We start from the raw sequence: 19591 nt of genomic DNA, 5'->3' as shown, positions 1-19591 counted from the left end.
GATGGAGAGAGTAACAATGAAAAGAAAATAACTGGGAGAAATAAGCCTGATAATTAACCAAAACCTCAACTCACTGTGGAGACAAAAATAAAACAAAATCCATTTTAGTGCATGTTTGACTGTACTGTCCGTTCTAGATGCATGTATGTCTTTCTGTGTGGATGTTCACACTGATTAATGCGGGAATGCGTGTGCATCCCAGAGAATAAGGGTGAGGGGTGTCTCTGCTGGTTTATGGTGCTATTTGTGGTGCAGACTGGTGATTATCCAGTGGGGTGTAATTGTTGAGGATGCAGCTTGAAAAGCATGGTGTCTGCACATCAGCCAGACATCTTGGCTGGAAACACACATGGTAACGTGTTGTTCACATTAGCCGTTAGCTTGATTTCAGTCATAAAAATGAAGCTGATAAGGCAAATGACGATCCGTTCCTTTCTCCTTTAGCTCTGTGGGCGTTTTTTTAATCCACTTCAGTCTCTCTTCAAACATCCATTGATCCTTTCCAATACCTATAGGCTGCAGCTGTGGGAAACACACTACCACTTCTATGTTTGTACAATTTGGGAAACATGTTTTTTTATTTTCTTTTAACCCAAAGCCTGGAGAAGAACCAAATAGAAGAAGAAAGCATACCAGAGGGCGGTGTGTTTGGGACAGAAAATTACTGACATGTTGTTGGGTGACCGTCTGGCTTTAATCTGTGCGCTGCAGCCTGGAAGCAGGAACAATGGAGGCCTTGGCCGGTTCGTACAGAAAGAGGTCGGCTGTCTGTCTAAGACTGGCACTCTCACATAAACACACTTATAGCTGGCTATGCTGGTCTCTGTGCATATGAATGAAAGGCAGGCGCTATGTGGGGGTGTGTGGACCCCTCTGCGCTGCCCTGTCAGAGTGCCTTACTTTGATTTTTTGACAGCGGGAAGTCTCTTTTCAGAGAGGTTCCTTGGCTGTGATTTATGAGGGGAAGGACGAGTAGAAAAAATATACCTCAGCACACACACACATATAGTTGTTGCAGAGTTATGCTTGAGATACTCGCAAACCACACTTCATTAACACTGTTTATCAAATCACTGATGATTCACTGCCAGAGGCCTGCTGCCTGCATTAGTCTGATGAACTCAACATGTGTATTTCACCTGAGTGAGGCATGTGTGTGCAAACATGCACACGTGTCTACACAGCTTCACTGACAGCTGTTAAAGGGAGGATTAGTTTTACTTCAGTAGATTGATACCCAGCTGTTTACGTAAATACTTTTTAGATGTATAAAATAGCTGCATTTAATGGAAGGATAGTCCTAAGAAAGGATGGGCTTTACTTGCCCCCATCTTCAGAGTAAAACAATATAGCTGCAGAAGTCTAAACTTTTATAATCCTGCAGTGTTTTTACTGAGAAGTAAGGTATTAATTGGCATTCATGGTAGGCAAAGCCAGGAAAATCTGACTGATGGAAGTCTTGAATCTGTGAAAACTAAAGAATAACAGTGGTTTAAAGTCTGGTGTAAATACATTGAATTACGATAAATTATGTTATTTATTATTGTTTTGTAGTAAAGGGACAGAAAAAAAAAAAGAATAATTCTTCTATTTGCTCCTATTTATTCAAACTGTGTTGTAACATATTAATGTCTGCTTTTTTGTTATTCTAAATAAATGAAATACAATAATATATATATATATATATATATATATATATATATATATATATATATATATATATATATATATATATATATATATATATATATATATATATATATATATATATATATATATAAATATATACATATATAGCAGGCAAGTTATAGGGATCCTGCACTGAACAAGAAAACTTTGCAATATAGCTCTTTTTAAACTACTCTAAATGTTTAACATATTTGGACAATGTTGGTTTGGCAGATTCTCCTCTCAGGTTTTATTACATCTCTGTAGTAAATATCTCGCTGTATTATTACAGCACACACAGGTGTTTCCTATGACATCCAGCATTGGATGGGATGACTGCACCTCCTCTACTGGGTTTGTTTGAGTAAAATAACCCCTGTTTCACTGCTAGATGGCAGTAATTCCTACAAGCAACGTCCTGATCCATTATCGGATATCGAACCCATATCAGCCAAGAAACTATAAGAAAATATAAGAAAATATAAGAAAATATCAGAATATATCGGCCTGCGTCTATAATCTCCGATATTAGCATGCTGATAGAAACACATTCTGTTTTTTTTATTACCTATTTTTGTCCCCTATTTTGTTCTATTTTGTGAACAATATTTTACTCCAGTAATAAAAGTAATTATAATTTGTTCTGTATCGTATCGGGTCAATATCAGTATCGGTCAATACCACGAGTCTCAATATCAGTATCATATCGGGAATGACAAGGTTTTATTGAAACATCCTTAATTCTTACAAAATATCCCGTTAAGAAAAAGATAACATTTTTGAATTGACATTTTACAGAATATCTTTCCTCCTACATTATAACTTGTAATTATCAAGAAGCTAAAGATTAAATGCATCTGTTACTTGTTAAATGGTGAACTTTTATTTTTAAAATCCTAAAGGTTGGGTTATGGCATTGAATTGAGATTTAATGTGAACAATTGATCTTATAGGAAAAACTTAAAATCTAAATTCAGTTTAATCAAAATGAGAAATAAAGATGCATCATGGAGGTCAATAGGAAGATGATGGAATCCAATCTTTCAATTTGATTAAACAATCAACAATGATTTTAGTGGAACAAATCTGCAGTAGAACAAAGTTCACTGAATTGCTTGATTTGTTGGTGTTGAACAGGGCATGACCTTTTTGTTTTGGGCAACCATTTGAGCAAAATGGTGCAAGAACACACAAAACCCATCTGGCCTGTGTTGCCTGTGTTCCACTGACGTACAGTCCATATATGGTTGGATGGAGTTCACCTTCTTCTTTAGACGAGAACAGATCCCAAAAAACGTTCTCCCAAACTGAAAGAATTATTGTTTTTACATCTCTCTTAAGGGTAGTTCCTATGCTCCACTTATCTGGAACAAACTTCCATAAAACTGTAAAAGTGCGGAAAGCCTGAGTTCCTTTAAATCAAGACTGAAAACACATTTGTTTAGGATTGCCTTCGACTGTTGTAGTTAAACAGTTCAACAAAAACATCATTAGTTCAACTTTTTTATTTTCTTTAGTCCAACTGTTTTTAATGTTCTTTTTTGTTTCTGCATTTTTGATTTTATTTTTTTCTCCTACTTGCTTTGATTCTGTTTTATTTACCTGTATTTTAATCATGTAAAGCACTTTGCATTGTCTTTGCCTTGCCTTACCTTGCCTAAAAATCTACATAGTTATATGCTGTCCATTTAAACTGTCAGTGAAACTAATCTATTCAGCTTCTTGCACACTGACTCTTATGTTAACTCAATCGCAAGATGCCTTTTTACAGGCATCAAACAAACATCTTATAGTGAAATATATAATTTTTTTCGCAAAGACACCACAAAGAGACTGGTAACATTGTGTTCCCTAAATTGGGATATCTTCTCCAGATTAATCACCCATCTGAGCATCGTTATATAAGAGGCATTTCCAAAGAAGACAGTGGCACAGATGCACAGGGTCACAAGCAAAGGGAAAGCAAATGTGCACACATTTATTTGTGCTCTCCGTCCACCTGTGTGCAATTAGCAGTGAGTATTTCCCGTCAGCAGAGCTGCGCAGTGCCAGACGGTCTGCATGGGAATCTGCCCCCAGGACCGGCCTCCAGAAACTCCCCCAGTGGGAGACGAATAAAACCCAGAGTGCCACCAGAAGCAACTGGATGCTGAGGACAGACCACAATAACAGGTGACTGCTGATGGTCACCATGACAATCTAAACACTCACAGGCGCTGATCAACAAACCCTGTCTGCTGCCAGAAGAGGATGAGGATTTGATGATAGGTAATCCACAAACCGTTAACAGACTATAGGTTACGCTTTATCAGCTCTCACCCCTAGAGGCCACTATTTATCTGATTAACATTAAAATACAGCTCTTTTTTTCACTACCACTATCATGGATGCCAACTAGCTACATCACCATCTGTTTGGCTTATTTTGACAGATATCTTTACATCATTATTTCTTCGTGCCTTTAGATTAACAAGTTTTAATTTTCAGCTGATCAAAGCAGGCAAAATCAGGAGTGGAAATGTGTTTTTGTTAGACCTGCTTTTTAGAAATGGGGCAGGATACAAATCATAGAATGTTAATAGTTTTTTTTAAATTGTAATAAGAGAAAAAGAAGGAAAGACAATCAAATATACAGTATAGAGGTTAAAGCTCAAAAGAGAAAAGAAAAAAGAATAGCTGAGCAGAGACAAGGATGAAGAGTGACAAGGTGAAAGCAAAAAAAATCCAAATTACCGGGTATCCATCCCGTCCAGCCTTGCCCTGGTGAGTTTAGACATCAAAGCATGAAGCCATGAGATAAATTGGAACAAAAAAACAGCCACTGCACACAACATGCTGCATTTACATTAACTCATCATGTCAACATGGGAGCTTTTAGGCCAAAAGGAGACGAATTATATATTATTTGTTTGGTGCATTTCACTGTTTCATACAAAAACTTGCTGCAAATAATGTGATTTGGTTTGCACACTGGATTGATTTAATCATGTGAAACTGATCCAGGACAGCATTAAATGCCTATTTTGGGGGCTATACTGCACCCTGAGCTGTGTCACATTCCAACCACAAGCTTTAGACAGTATTTCAATCATGACTTTCATCATTTGGAGCTTTCCATGACAGAAAAAACTCACATAAAGTACCAAAAATTCAAATTTAAAAGGAAAATGGTAAAGGATTTGTTTGTATGAACAAAAATTATTACCAAACTAGTGGCAATTATGACACTTGTTTGGTGATGCAAACGCTATATGTTGATATAAGTAGTTAACAATAATTTCCTTAAATGTTCTACATGTGCTACTTAGTGTTAGCCAGCACATAAAATTCAACAAAACACATTATAATATGACTGAATATTATTGTGACAGAATATGGAAAAGTTAAAGGAGTGTAAATATTTCTTTTTTTCATCTTTTTTTTTGTATGTTTTGCTTCACTGAATGACTCTGCCTGTTTCTCTGTGCTTTATTATATAGAATATTTATGACGCTCTGGCAGGTCGTTACTTCGCACATCTTCAATCAAGTTTATGAGATGGATGCTTTGTACGTGTGTGGTAAAAAAATAAAACCTGCCGACTTCACGGGCATTTGGTGCAAAAGCATTTGCACAGACAGCTTTCCCCAAATCATCCCCAAGATTTAAGTAACGTCAGCTAGGCCAGTTTGTAGTTTTCCCATGTTTCGTGGTGGGTTGTAAAGCCAATAACCGCTTCTGCACATCTGATCTGTGCCACATGTGAGCATGAAAATAAAGAATAAAGCTTAAAATTCCTCAAGGCCAGATCATAACATATTCAATGCAGAAGCAAAAGCATAAAAAAAAAAAAAAAAAAGTGTGAACATAACGTTTTTGTGTTTATCTATGTATCTATAACATTTCTGGTTATAACCATCACCATACTCATACAAAAAAACACACAGCCAGGAGTAATCACACACTTCTGTAGGTGGTCTTTGTATTCAGGTTTTACTGCTGTGGGAGAGAGGCAGATTTTTTGGTTTGACCTGCAGTTTGTCCAGCGGTGAGCAGGGAACAGCCGACGAGGACGTGTGTGATGTATGTGCACAGCTAGGGTCAAAACCTCTAAAATCAATTCAATACTACCTGGATGAGATGAAAGCGTACTTACAGGAAGCCCTGCAACAGAGAAGAGAAATGAGGGAGAGGGATCAGAAAATCAGCGTTTACATCTTTTCTGACAGATGAGGCAAGGCATGTGTGACAAGAAGCAACCTCAGCTTTGAACGCCGATCACTTCCTTCAAGGAGTACCACAACAAAAAACCCTGTTCATGTCATGTGGCTGGTTAGATAATGACTGTAATTAACCCCCTGAACATGGCAGGAGAAGACAGCTCATTAGAGCTACTGCCAGTGGAGTTTGTGGCAAAGCCGTTATAATAAACAGGCTTCTGGTTGAGCTGTGTTTTAGATTAGGAATATAAAGTCATGTCAAGGCTTTGTTCCTCAGGAAGATGTGGGAGCATAAGGATGGAGGACAAGCAGTGAGTGAAAAGGTCATGCTGGCAAGGCATGCTTCCCTTTTAGAGCACAAACTGGATGTCTCTGACATTCCTCCAGGGTTGGCTTTCACATGTGATTGAAGCTCTTTAATGTTGAGCATCAGCAGCGAAAACATAGATTCTGCTTTTCATAGTTTGTTTAACCAAAAGAAACAGTAATGATCAAAGATTTTCTCCTTTCTAAATAAATCTAAGAAATGGAAGAAGCCCAGGCCCCTAATAAACTACATAAACATCTTTAAAGTGAGAATATTATTATGCGAATGAGGCATTGTTTTCTTAGATATAGAAAGGTGCTGATTTATTTGGCAGTTACAGCATTTTTGAACCTGTTAGGGTGTAAAAATCAACATATATCTTGAAACATTCCGAGCAGGAAGATGGTGAAATAGTTTTTCATAACAATTTAAAGACACTTTAGCATACCATACCATCCTGAATTTATTATAAAGCACTTTCAACACCCTGAAATTGCATGTGTTGTGTAATTTTGGCGCTATAGAATTTGGCGCCATAGAAATAAACCGAATTGAATTTAATTGTTTGATTATAGCGCTCGTTCTGCCCAGCTTTTTAGTTAATTCGTTTGGTGAAATTATACATTGCTGTTGTTGTAACCCTCTTTTCTACTTTTAGGATATAGACTGAACAGAACGCAGTGGCTTCTTCAAAGCACAGAATATTGATGATATCCTAATGTTGCTTTAAACCTCCTTACAGCTGAACATCTATGTTTCATGTTCAGTAGCGTGTATGTCTATGGCAAGCTGGTTTAACATAAATTCCGTTATAACACCTTTACATTCAAGGTATCTCAAATTGTTATATGACTAGACGTTTTAGCGAGTTAGAGATATCTCTAATTATATTTTGACTAGTCGAAATGACGTCAGATTTACCATTAACTTGTATGTAGACAACAATTTAAGATATCTAGAAGGAATTACTGAATATCTGAAATACACATTTCAGATATCTACGATTAAATTACGACTAGTTATAAAGTAATTTCAAGATATCTCGATTTTAGTTTTGGATAGTCATAATTCTAATTAAAGATATCTGAAATGCCATCATAATTCAAGATATCTTAAATGTATTTTAGGATAGGAGATATGCAGTTTTGACAAGTGAAAACTAAATTATAGATATCTTAAAAGCAAATGATGACTAGAAAAACAAATTTAAAGATATCTTGAATTGTAATTCAAAATTCCTTTTAAGATATCTCTAAATGAATTAAAGATATCTTGAATTATTCAGCTTTTCCATTAAAGATATCTTAAATTGACATTCTGACCAGTCAAAATGTGTAATGATCTTTTTAATGGGCTTCCAGGAGGATCATTCCTACAAAATTTCTTACTGTCAGTTTAATCCAAAGGAGGAAAAGTTAAATCAGCGTGTGACGCTTTAAATGACAAATCCGGTGACGTAGTTTGAGATATCTTGAAAGGAATTAGGAACTAGGCAAAATGTAATTTAAGATATCTTGAATTATCATTCTTCCTAATCAGAATGTAAATAGAGATATCTTAAATAACCATTCGGGATAGTCAAAATGTGGTTTTGTCTAGTCAAATGTATTTGAAGATATCTGTAACGTAATTGTGGATGGTTAGATGAAACCGAATTTATGTTAAAAAGGCTGGCCATACTATGACAGTTTGTTCATTAATGGTCAGTAAGGAACATTTCACAACAAAATGTATCATTTAGAAGTAAACACTACTTTGTGTTCATCAATTACATAAAAAGTCAAATAAAGAGCATTAAAGTTCTCAAGTTATACTGTGATAAAACTTGAAAAAGTTGCAAGGCACTGTAGCTGTGTCTAGACGGTTTGAGAAAGACCTCTTGAGTCAGACAGCAAGGTAAACATACACACACACTCTGGTTAAAGAGCCACACAGTTAGAGCGGCTTTGGGCACAGGGCGGGAGACAGGTGTGTGTGTGTGTGTAGAGTAAAAACAAAGAAGAAAGAGAAAGAGAAGTATGTTAAACAAGAGCAAAAAGGATCAGGGAGAGCAGGAGCAGGACACCAGATGACAAGCACAGTTTTAAGATGCTTGACTAATCTGTCTGAACTCTTTCCTGTTTTTCAAGTTGCAGTTTTCTGTTTCTCTTCTGCACTCTCGTTTGTTTTCATTTTTACTTTCTGACAGAAAAACATTCTGGTCTTGTATAAAAAGTTGTTTAGCTGTCTTTGGAGAGAGAGAGGATGGTTAAACAGCCTCTCTGTGGGAACAACCCACACACTTCTACTGGCTGTAAAAAACACAGAAATACAAGACAGAACCTAAACAAAAACCACACACAGATCTTGCAGAAACAGACCAGCCTTTGACTACATATACTAAATCCTGCTGTAAAACACCAAGCAGATGGCAGGCGCTTGATTTAGTAATAAACTAAGATGATTAAGATATCATCTGACAATAAACAATAAATTAAAGTTTAGGAAAAGTCTGGTGACGTCCTGTATGTTTCGTGCCAGCAGTTTCAACAAACGCGGACCTGAATCATTCTCAGAGAAACGTTAATCCTACTTTAAATACCCACTGCTACTCCAGAACCATGACATTGTTTTAGAAGGCATTACCAAAAATAACCGCATCCAACTGTTTCGAGAAAAAAAGACTAACTTTTGTGTATCTATATTTAAAAAGGAAAGTTTTCTATTGTGATTAGCTGATGAGATGAACAATTTACAGGAAAATAACTAAAAAACAACAAGCTATGGAGCTTATAGTACAATGCAACACTCTCGAGTCATAACTTATTTCTTTTAAATTTTCCCCAGGCTTTTGGAAGCTTTCTAAAAAAAATTTCCCTGCGGTTCACATTGAAAAAACAAACAATTTTATCAAAAAAAACAACATGATTTTTAAAAGGATATTTAAGAAAAAATAAATCCTTGGCAGATAATCAAGTGAAGGAGCAAACTTTGGCTGCAAACTGGTATCAAACTTTAGAACAGCAGTTTGCAGCTTCAGAAACAGATCACACCGTTCTTACATTTTAAAGCAACTCCATTTTTATTTTATTTTTTTGCAATATGGTGAAACTATTACATACAGAATAAAGGCATTACATATATTATAAATCAACTTATTGACTAACTGATTTTGAGAACCCTCTAACTAATGGTTGTCACCAGCTCTGTTGCATAGCAACCTTGACTGTTGACACACAAGGCAGGAAAAGAAAGACTTTTGAAACAGTTTATTTTTAATTTATTTTCTTTTTTTTCATTGTAAAGTGAACAAAGACTAAACTGAACAAAAAGCAAATGTAATGATATAAACCTTAGTCAGTTAAATGACATGCTGCTGTCATTTGCACATCTCAAAAGTTGCTACAATTTTTTTTATATCCATTACAGTAAAGATGTTCATTGTTGTATATTGGTTGCACAGTTTTTTATATTGTTAAAAGACTTTACAGTACAGTATTTTATGGCTTATGTTTTAACTCTTAATTATTGTGTTATTCTTATACATTTTTCTAAGGTCCACATTTGTGTGACCATTTTTTTCAATAATCTTTTTGCTGCTGTAAACACCAGAATTTCCCCATTGTGGGACAATAAAGGGATTTTATTTTCTATTCTATAAATGGGGTTGAAAGATATAAGATCTCTTATATTCAAAATCTCTTATATTCAACACAAATAAATACTTAGTTTAAGCAAATTGTGTAAAATAGCCAAAATGTTATAACTTTCAACCAATCAGATGACTAAATGATCAAAATACTTGAATTAAAATCAATACATGTATGTCTTGTGCTCATTCAAACATGTATTCAATAACTGAGGAGAAAATGTGTTTTTAATCGAAAAGGTGGTTTATTTAGTCAATATATGTTTTTTGATTAAAATGTAATTAATTGCGATCAGTCAATTACAGGCCCTTGAATCAACTTGATTAAAAATCAAATTTATTCCCACTACTAATTTAAATTAGAAAAGGTTAGATACATTATTTAAATAAGTATCACTCCAGACACACAAACAAAAAGAAAAGAGCAACAGCCAATCGCTGCAATCACAGACAATAGACAGGAACAAAAGGAAAAATCCTGCAAATACCAAAAACACAACTTCAGCTAAAAAAAGCCGCAAGCTTGCTCTATGAAACACAAGTTCACCAGACCACCAAGTCAGATGAGATCTCTGTTCTATATTAATGTTAAACATTACAGCCACTTAAAAACAAACAAACATTTTCTTTCCTCTAAGCTTCCCATTAATGTATTTACTGAGGGTCTGCTCTCTTATGACTTGGCAGTCAACTTCTCCAAGCAGTCTGGTGAGCTGCTGCTTTTTGGAGCGAGGTCACAGCTTTCTTTATTTTGCTGGTTGTAGGTTTTTGCTCTTGTCTTTTGCAGTATTTTTTATGTTTGTGACATTTTGAGCCTTTTGTTTCCACTTTACATCTGTCAGTCTCCATTGTTTCCCTTGACATCACTTCCAGAATTCGATCAACTGCTGTAGATCTCAACATATGACTCCATACAACATGCTACTCAGTAATTTGATGTACTTCCAAGGAGAGATCAGGTGAGGAGTACAGCAATATTTGCATATTTTTAGAAACCACCTTGCTGTGCTTAGCTTATTGAGAGACAATCCTCTTAGTATTTTGATTATTTTATCTATTGCAGAAATGGATTCTGGCTGGAGTGCAGCAGGTAAGATGCTTCGGATCCCAAAGGTTTGAATTTTAATAATAAATCAATGTCTGGATGCTGTGCCTTGGTCCCTCTCTCTCATACTTATAGTCATCGTCTTCCACTTATATGGGACCAGGTCACGGGGGCAACAGCCTTAGAAGAGACTCCCAGACTTCCTCCCTCTCTACATTCACCTCCTTTAGTTCCTCTTGGAGTAGCCCAAGCTGCTCCTGCGCAGGACAAGAGGCATAGTCCAGCGTGTCCTGGGCCGTCCCCTATTCCCCTTCCTAGTGGGACATGCCTGGAACCGCTCCTGATGGGGGCATCCCTAAAAGATGCCCGACCCAGATCAGCGGGCTCCTCTTCATGTGGAGGAGAATCAGCTCCGCTCTGAGCCTCTACTGGATAACCAAACTCCTCCCCCTATCTCTAAGTACCAAGCCACCCTATGGAGAAAGCTAATTTCAGCTGCTTATATCCGAGATCTCTTTAATCAGATTTTATGACCATAGATGAGAGTACGAACATAGACTAACTAGTAAATTGAGAGCTTTGCCTTTTTGCTCAGCACCCTCTTCACTGCAACAGATTTGTGCAGCATCAGCATTAAAAGCAGCAGCTGCACTGATCTGTCCATCAATCTTATTATTCCCTCACTTGTGAACAGGATCACAAAATACAACAACCTCACTTGAGTCAGGAACTCTCCTCCAACCTGCAGGGGACAAGCCACCCTTTTCTGGTTGAGAACCATGACCTCAGACTTGAAGAAGCAGATCTTATTCCTTGCTGCACTTGGCTGTGAATTGCCACAGTGCATGCTGTAGCTCTTGGAAGGAGAAAGCCAACAGAACCACATCATCAGCAAAAAGCAGCTGGTAGACCTGCCTGTCCCCAAACAAGAACACTTCTAGCCATTGGCAGGGAGTGGTGGCAGAGGGCAGCCCTGGCAGAGTCAGTCACTAGAATGAGGTCCAACCGTATGCCAACAATAGAGACCAAACCCTTGCTCTGCTTGTAGGGCCTCTGACTCCATATTCCAGGAACACCCCACACAGTGAATCATGAGGGACCCAGTCACAGAACACATGTGGACCAGTTGAGCAAACTCCAAAGAACCCTCGAGCAACCTAAAGAGGGTGTAGAGCTGGTCCACTTTTCCACGGCCAGGAAGGAAAACACACTGTTCCTCCTGAAGCCGGGATTCAACAATCACCCGAACTTTCATCTTCAGAACCCTGGAATAGACTTTCCCAGGGAGGCTGAGAAGTGTAATGTAATTCCTCTTTTGTTGGAACACACCCTCTGGTCAGTCTTCAACAACCAACCAGGTCAGGGCTACTGTCCCCGACTGCCACCTAATGTTAAAGAGGCGTCCACCGTCACACAATGTCCTCAGTCCAGGTCAGCAGCAAAATCAAGCCATGATAAATTATATTAAATTATAACCTACAGTTTAGAAAACATTAGAAAAACACAATTGGAAACATTTAAAAACATGAATAAAGATTATAGAAACCATCGTTTAACTGGTCCCTGCACCAAAGCCTGGCATTGGACAGTCCATGTGTAATGGCTTTTGTTTGCTCTCTTTAATCAAACAAACATTTTTTTTATGATGAACCTAATGGAGACCACAAGTTTTCCTGCATTTCTTGAGCTTTCCCCTGATCAGGAACAGGTGTAAGTGACTTTCAAAAGCCCTTCTTTAAAAGATTTTAAAAAAATTGGCCATCAGTCTGTTGTTAAAACTTTATCAAAAAGACTGAAAATTATTACTTAACCCTGTCGTAAGGACAGATCTCATATATTACAGAACCACAACAGTGAATCATTATCCAGAATACTCCCTATCTGACTCCACAGCTTCATCACTGATCAAAATAATATAAACTAATTCTGTTTTCAGAATCTCTACTTCCTCAGAATGACTCAAACTTGTAGAACATCTGTGACAGTGACCTTTCTTTTGGAAAGAGTCACCACCCTGCTTCTACAGTGAGCATTTAGCGGTTTGGACAGAAATGATAACGTCGAGCAGCGATGTTGGCAAAGGAGACTCATTAGGGTCGATATGCTGCAGCTGCTACCGCTCAGCAACATGGAGCGACATCTGGGCAAAGTTACCACAGCCACATGGTGGAAATTAACACAACACTGGCTCATGATAGGTTGCAATGAGAACAAGCAGCCCACCATCCTGCGACCTGACTCACGGATCACTGCCTTTACCAGCCCTTGGCTCAAGCTCCTCAGCTCACCCAGAAAAAGAAAAAAGGTTAAAAGGGAAAAGAGGAAAGGAGTGTGGAAAAAGAGAAAAGGAGGAGAAATAAAGAAATTAAATGGATGATGGGTTTTACTAACCAGGTTCGCCTTTCTTTCCGATCCGTCCACGTTTTCCTGGAGGCCCTGCAGAGACACACAGAGAGAGGAATTACTCTTAAAAATTTCCCATCAGGGACAAGAAAAAAGCATTTCAAGAATTAATTAGTTTGGCTTTAGTGATTCCAGAACATATGAAAACAACTTTTAAAGAGAAGTGCTGAATTTACAACATCAGTTTTATGATAAAAAACTTTCCCACGCTGGAGCACAGTCCGTTGCTTCCCTTTAACCCTCGCATGATACAACTCGAAACTCTGCCTTCCTGCTAAAAAGATTTCTGTTGCTGATGGAGGAGGGAAGCAGTGATAAATAGCAGGAGTGCTGCAGAGGGACTGAGAAATAAATGATTTACCCCCGGAGCCAACGTCAATCTCAGACCACATGCTGCTGCCGACCATGAATCACCTCTAAACAGACGCTGATGTGCATCAAATTCTACCTTGTTACAATACAGTCTATGTTATTTAAGGCGAATTCACTTGGAGACAGTTTTGTGAGAACTGTACAGTAGCAAGTCAAAAAATTGCAGCATGTGGAGGGGCTGCAGAAAAAAAGGTTGCTCAGGCAAAGAATGAGCTAAACAATGTATTTTCTCTAGCAAAGTGAGTCACAGCAGTGAAGCTGACAGCTTCACCCTGTCTGGCAGAACATAATTAGCCAAGCAAATCTGCGTCTGGTTACCTTGGGAAAAAATCTGCTTCTAATAGATAAAACAGCATCGTTAGATCCTAAAAACTAATGATAACACTGATGGAGGGCTTTCATAGCATCTTACTGTTTTTTTTTATTTTTATAAATGGTTACTCTAAAATTTTTTACGGTAAATAAAAAGGAATCTCTGTGAAGATTTCATTAGCTTTAAAACAGATTTATTTGACCAATAATGCGGCTAGTCATGCTCACTAACAGGCAGCATGCGGCTGAATTAACACTGACCCCCGTGCTTACACAGGTGGATGCAAAACTGGGCTTTATTCCTGAGTATACAGCATTAAAAAGGGCTTATTTCTAAAAGCTTAGGAATTTTAATGATCTTGATCTGGAAACATTGTCTGCCTAAATAATCATTAAACCAATGCATATGCAGTCATTTTAGTTCATATTACTTTTTTATTTTTTTTATTTAAATTATATCTCTTAGCACTAAATCTTTCTAAACAGCACTGCTATTATATAGCAGCCCTTTAAAGTGAAAGTTAACCATTTTAAATCAACTCTTTCATTCATTTTCCATATACCATAGGCCTTTAAAAACCTAAACAAGAGAGAACAATATAGACATTTATCCCATGATAAAAAAAATAGTGGCTAAATTAAAAACACTTTTTTGTGCTTCCATTCTGAACCCGTAAAAAACATTTCACAATCAACATAACATAACATAACATAACATATAGATGTTTCTTTTGGTTTTAGTTATGTGTAGTCATGGGCCAGTTACAGGTTTCAAGGTATACCATTCCTCCAATATAAATTGTTTGTTAAAGAAATATCACCTGAGAATGCTCAGATTGTAAACTCCTGCAGCATTACTACCCCTCCGCCTGTAATCCCCTATAGTAGCTAGATCTACACATTCAGGTTACATGATATAGGAGGGAGGAACACCCAAACTTTTTCATGCTTTGGCCATTTCAGCCTGAAGACTGATTATGTCTTCAGAACTGCCTTAATCCTTGCTGTTATATATTCAAAAGGGTACTGGAAACATTCATCAGCGACCTTAGCCTTATTAATGTGTTGGCATCACATAGATAATGCAGATTTGTCGGCTGCACATCCATGATTCCAATCTCCCTTTTCATCACATCCCAAAGGTGCTCTGTTGGAATGAGATCTGGTGTTTGTAGAAACCTTTAATTATAGCAAACTCATTGCTGTCAAGCAGTCTGAGATGTTTTTTGTTATGGCATGGTGTATTATCCTGCTGGAAAGTCATCAGATGATGGATACACTTTGATCATAAAAGGATGGACATTGTCAGTAACAATACTCAGTAGGTTTTGGCATAACACAAGTGTGGCAAGAAAATATCCCTCACACCATCACACCACCATTAAAAGCATGCTTTCGTGTTGTTTAATGGTTTCATAATTAGAGAAAAGCAGACATGATAGAAAAGTTGACTGAAGAGCTAGGAAATGTTTGATAAAACACTGACTTAGTGCCTGCACAGATGCACCCCCTATGATGACATACCTGATTCAAGAGTGCTAAAAAAGAAATCACCTATTCAATAATGCCTTTGGTTGAACCTTGGTTTTTTTTGTTTATTTTTGCTTATATGTTAGTATTGATTTTTTTTCATTATAAAAATGCCACATACAAAAAAAATCAAAAAAACACTAAATAAAGATTTTAGCATAAACATTGCAATAGTTAAAAAACGTAATCTTTAACGTAAAGTGATGGATTTTTATCTGTTCCACAATCTTTGCTTTTGTTTTACACTCTATCATAGATATTTTGACATGATTTTTATTTCCATGTTTACTATTCAATGTTTACATGTCAGAATTTTATTGCCTTTTAAAATGTCATTGTTGATGTTCTGCTTCCCTCTCTAAACATTTGCCTTCCCTCAGTTCATTATCTGCTGCAATTGTTTGATATGTCAAACTTTTTTTTTTATTGACCATTTCTGTTTTCTTTTATGCTGTTCCCTTTGTTTTCGTCATGGATGAAGGCAGAGAAAATTAGAATTACTTTGGTTTTACTTTTTGGATCCTGTTATATTGACTTTTTTTAAATCAGTGTTTGTATCCACAAATGTCGTCTACTTTGATTCAGTGGCTAATAATAACTAATAAAATCAATCATCAAAACAGTCTTCAGGGAGTCCATGACATCAACAAGAACTGCTGCAAAGTTAAAGACTTTTTCTGAATTGTTGGAAAGTTTGCTGATAGAAAAAGCACCAATCGCTCTGGAGTTTGTGAAAACATAAACTCCAGAGTCAGAAGGCTAACCCATTTCACCCCATCTGCTGCAGGCAGACAAGCCCTGATGGACGTCTTGATAGCGAGACAAAGTGAGTACCCTTCCCTTGCTACAAAAGCTGCATACTTACAGTTTCCTTTTACAAAGACCTATATATGTGAGAAAGGATTCTCAACTCTCGCCTTGACTAAATGTGAACTCAGAAGCAGCCTAGATGCAGAAGATGGACTGAGACTGAAGCTGTTCTTAAATGATCCAGGCATTACATAACAATGCTAAAAAAGCCAAGCCATTTCATTAGCTAACCTGAGAATGAAAGTATTTCTTTTGCCAACATTATTTATTATGGTTGAACTGAACTACTACTATCGTTCCTACAGTAGTTACTGACTACGTTTTTTTTTTCTTCTTTTTTTTGTGGTGCAGTTCATATTAACTACTGTTACTGATATTCTTTTTGCTGAATCATTTTCTACAGATTGGGTCAGATTATTTGTGTAGTGCATTTATAATAGTTATGTGTTGCGTGTTTTTTTTGTAAAACCATTTGTAGGGGAGACCGGGGCTAGTTGTCACACGGGTAAGTTGTCACATTGCAATTATCTTCTCCACCAGAGGACGCAACTAAAAAGTGGAATATTAGTTTTCTTCCTTTGCATGGTCAGGTCTCACAGACTGAGTAAAAAGAGGACAAGACGTTGTAATTCGAGATGAGCACCAATTGACCATTTTACACTACCCAAAGTAAAAAATATTAACTCTATATTATTTTAAATAACCTTCATTCAGATAAGAAATCTTGCAGTTAAACATATGGATTTGTTAAAGTAGATATTAAGGCATACAGTCATACCTCAATCATTGTTGTGATTTAGCCTAACGTTAAGCTAGTGCAATAATTAGCTAACATGGTCATTTGTGGCAACTTGTCACAGTCATTTTGGGGTAAATTGTCACATATGCAAAGGATGGGCACATGAAGAATGCACACCTGGCAATTCAGTCTACATATGCCAAAACTGTAACTCAGATGAGGATTGTGACTAATAAATTCAGGTTTTTTTGGGTTTTCCTTTGTCCCAGAATCAGTTTTATAATCAATGTTTTATAATCAATGTTTCATAATATTTCATTTTATTTCATGTTATTTCATAAGATGCATGTGCTCCTGCCAATTCAACCTACATAAGCTATGCCCAAACTGCAGCTCAGTTGAGGAGTCTGACTCGTGAAATTTCCTTTTGTTCATGCACCAGTTAAAGTTTTGTAATGCTTGTTGCATTTTATTTCATAAGCAGTAAAAGTTATTTATTGTCATTTGTTCGCTTAACATTAAAAAAATAACAACAAAATGAATTTTTGCCATTATTTTATTGGCTGCAAAACCCAGTGTGACATCTTACCCCATATAATGTGACAACTTACCCTGTGGAGGGGCAACTTGTCACATAGTAACAATCTCCATTAGATCGCTTATAACTCTGCACAGTAATAAGATATAAAAATGACCTGAATACAAAATATATACCTGAGACTTTGGTCTTTCATCTGATACATATGTTTTTTATATACCGGTAAGGTGTTCTGATTCCAATATTTTTATATGAATGTAAAAAGTGTGACAACTAGCCCCGGTCTCCCCTACTTTTTAGGTGTAATATACTGCAAATTACAGTATTTGTAGGTGTGGAGGTAAAAACAATGAACATTTAAACTTTACATAGTAGGCTGTTGTGTCTCTAATGCCTTATATTACATATGTTTTCAGATAACAAAGGTTTGAGAACCCCTGTAACAAACTATGGGAACAGAAAAGCAGGAGAAATACCATGAGAGAATATATTGGACTCATCCAACACATTCCCACTATCTTCTTCCACCTCTGCATACAGACTCCATCCATCCATTTTCTTTACACGCTTAATCTGCTGCTGCTATCTCCAGCTGTCAATGGGCGAGAGGAGGGATACACGCTGGACAGGTTGCCAATCCATCGCAGGGTGATACAGAGACAAACAATGATGCACACACTTGCACCTAAGGATAATTTAGAGAAGCCAATTAACCTAACAGTCATGTTTTTGGACTGATGGAGGAAGCCTGAGTACCCGGATAGAACCCATGCATGCTCAGGGAGAACATGCAGACCCCAGGCCGGGAATCGAACCCAGAACCTTCTTGCTACAAGGCAGTGGTGCTACTCACTGCGCCTGTACAGTTATTTTAAAGTGGTCTTTGATATAAAGTGGTTATGTCAACTGTAGGTCCAAGAGTCACATTTGCCTCTCTATCGACATCGGAACACTTAAATCTTTTTCTATGTTCGTAAAAAAAAAAAAAATGGAAACCATACCATAGCATTTCTGATGCTAAGTGCTTGTGGCTGGAGACGTTTTCTCTGTTTTCATTATTGGCATTATTGTAGCAGCATAATCAATTCCTGACTCAGCCTGCTATTTCAAAGAGCTCGCTTATTCTCTTCCTCAACCTCCTCTTTGCATCCATCTCTCCCACTTCAATCCTTCCTAACTTCCTTTACGCAACATCAACAACCTATAAATACTTTTGGAGCCAAAGGATTAAGGAAGTGGCAGAGGAACGCTAAAGTAAACTGAGGATGATGATTGGCCCAGGCTGAAACTTTTCTCCAATCCTTAGCTTTGACCTTTGTTATTATTCTTTTAAATCTGTTAGAGCTCAAGCTTTATTCTGTACTGCCACACAAATACAGTGTAAATAGTTTCTGTTGTAGCAGATGTTTGGTTGTAGGGAGAGAGAATGTAATTAAATATTAGAAATGGACAATTCCAGAAATAGAAGAACAGGAAATTATGTTTAAAGATGCAATACTATTTTAATTGTAAATGCATGGCATTTAAAGGGGTAAGAATCGGCAGGTACATGAATCAAAGCATTTAGGTCTGCAGGGTAAACCCTCGCTACACCTCAACTTGAGACTAACGGCAGCGGTCTGCAAGCCGACAAGTTTGTAGCCAACTTCTGGAAGAGCAGGCGTCAGATTGACCAAAATGTGGGAGTGTGATCGGTCCTGAGTGGCAGATTTGAGGCCAAATGAAGGTGGGTGATGACAAGCTGATGGAGAACTGGATCGGTTTGGGGAAATAATGGGAAAAACAGCTGAGCAACAGTAATTGCCAGCGTAGTTCAAATTCCTGTTCCAGAGAAATGCGATAAATGCTGAAATAAGGAGTTATTGACCTCGCTGGTACTTTTGCTCTTTATTTTTCTTTAATTGGGCAATGGAGGATTTATAATATGAAACATGTAAAAGTCCTTATTTATGGTTTCTCTTGCTTCCTAGAAGCTGATTATTTTAAGTTAACAACTCTATAGTAAAACTGTCTGATTTTAAACAGATGTGAGAATGTTAT

The 19591-nt window shown here is 37.1% G+C and overlaps 1 protein-coding gene across 12 annotated transcripts in view; it reads right to left on the bottom strand.

Annotated features, from left to right (window-relative positions):
• Positions 1–19591, bottom strand: part of LOC119792461 (collagen alpha-1(XXIII) chain) — a 196655-nt gene that overhangs the window by 42192 nt on the left and 134872 nt on the right. For 10 of the 12 annotated variants that reach the window (XM_038299081.1, XM_038299089.1, XM_038299083.1 and 7 more), the window contains exons 3-5: positions 13239–13283; positions 5804–5811; positions 4402–4428 (exon numbers count right to left, since the gene is read on the bottom strand). In XM_038299081.1, the coding sequence (XP_038155009.1) occupies positions 4402–4428; positions 5804–5811; positions 13239–13283 (80 nt within the window). The remainder of the gene's footprint in view (positions 1–4401; positions 4429–5803; positions 5812–13238; positions 13284–19591) is intronic. The other 2 variants (XM_038299085.1, XM_038299086.1) reach the window with 1 other exon arrangement.

Source organism: Cyprinodon tularosa, unplaced genomic scaffold (assembly GCF_016077235.1).
Source record: "Cyprinodon tularosa strain WSP-4 unplaced genomic scaffold, ASM1607723v1 ctg42, whole genome shotgun sequence".
Lineage (NCBI taxonomy): Eukaryota > Metazoa > Chordata > Actinopteri > Cyprinodontiformes > Cyprinodontidae > Cyprinodon > Cyprinodon tularosa.
This window is presented reverse-complemented; position numbering and strand designations above follow the sequence as displayed.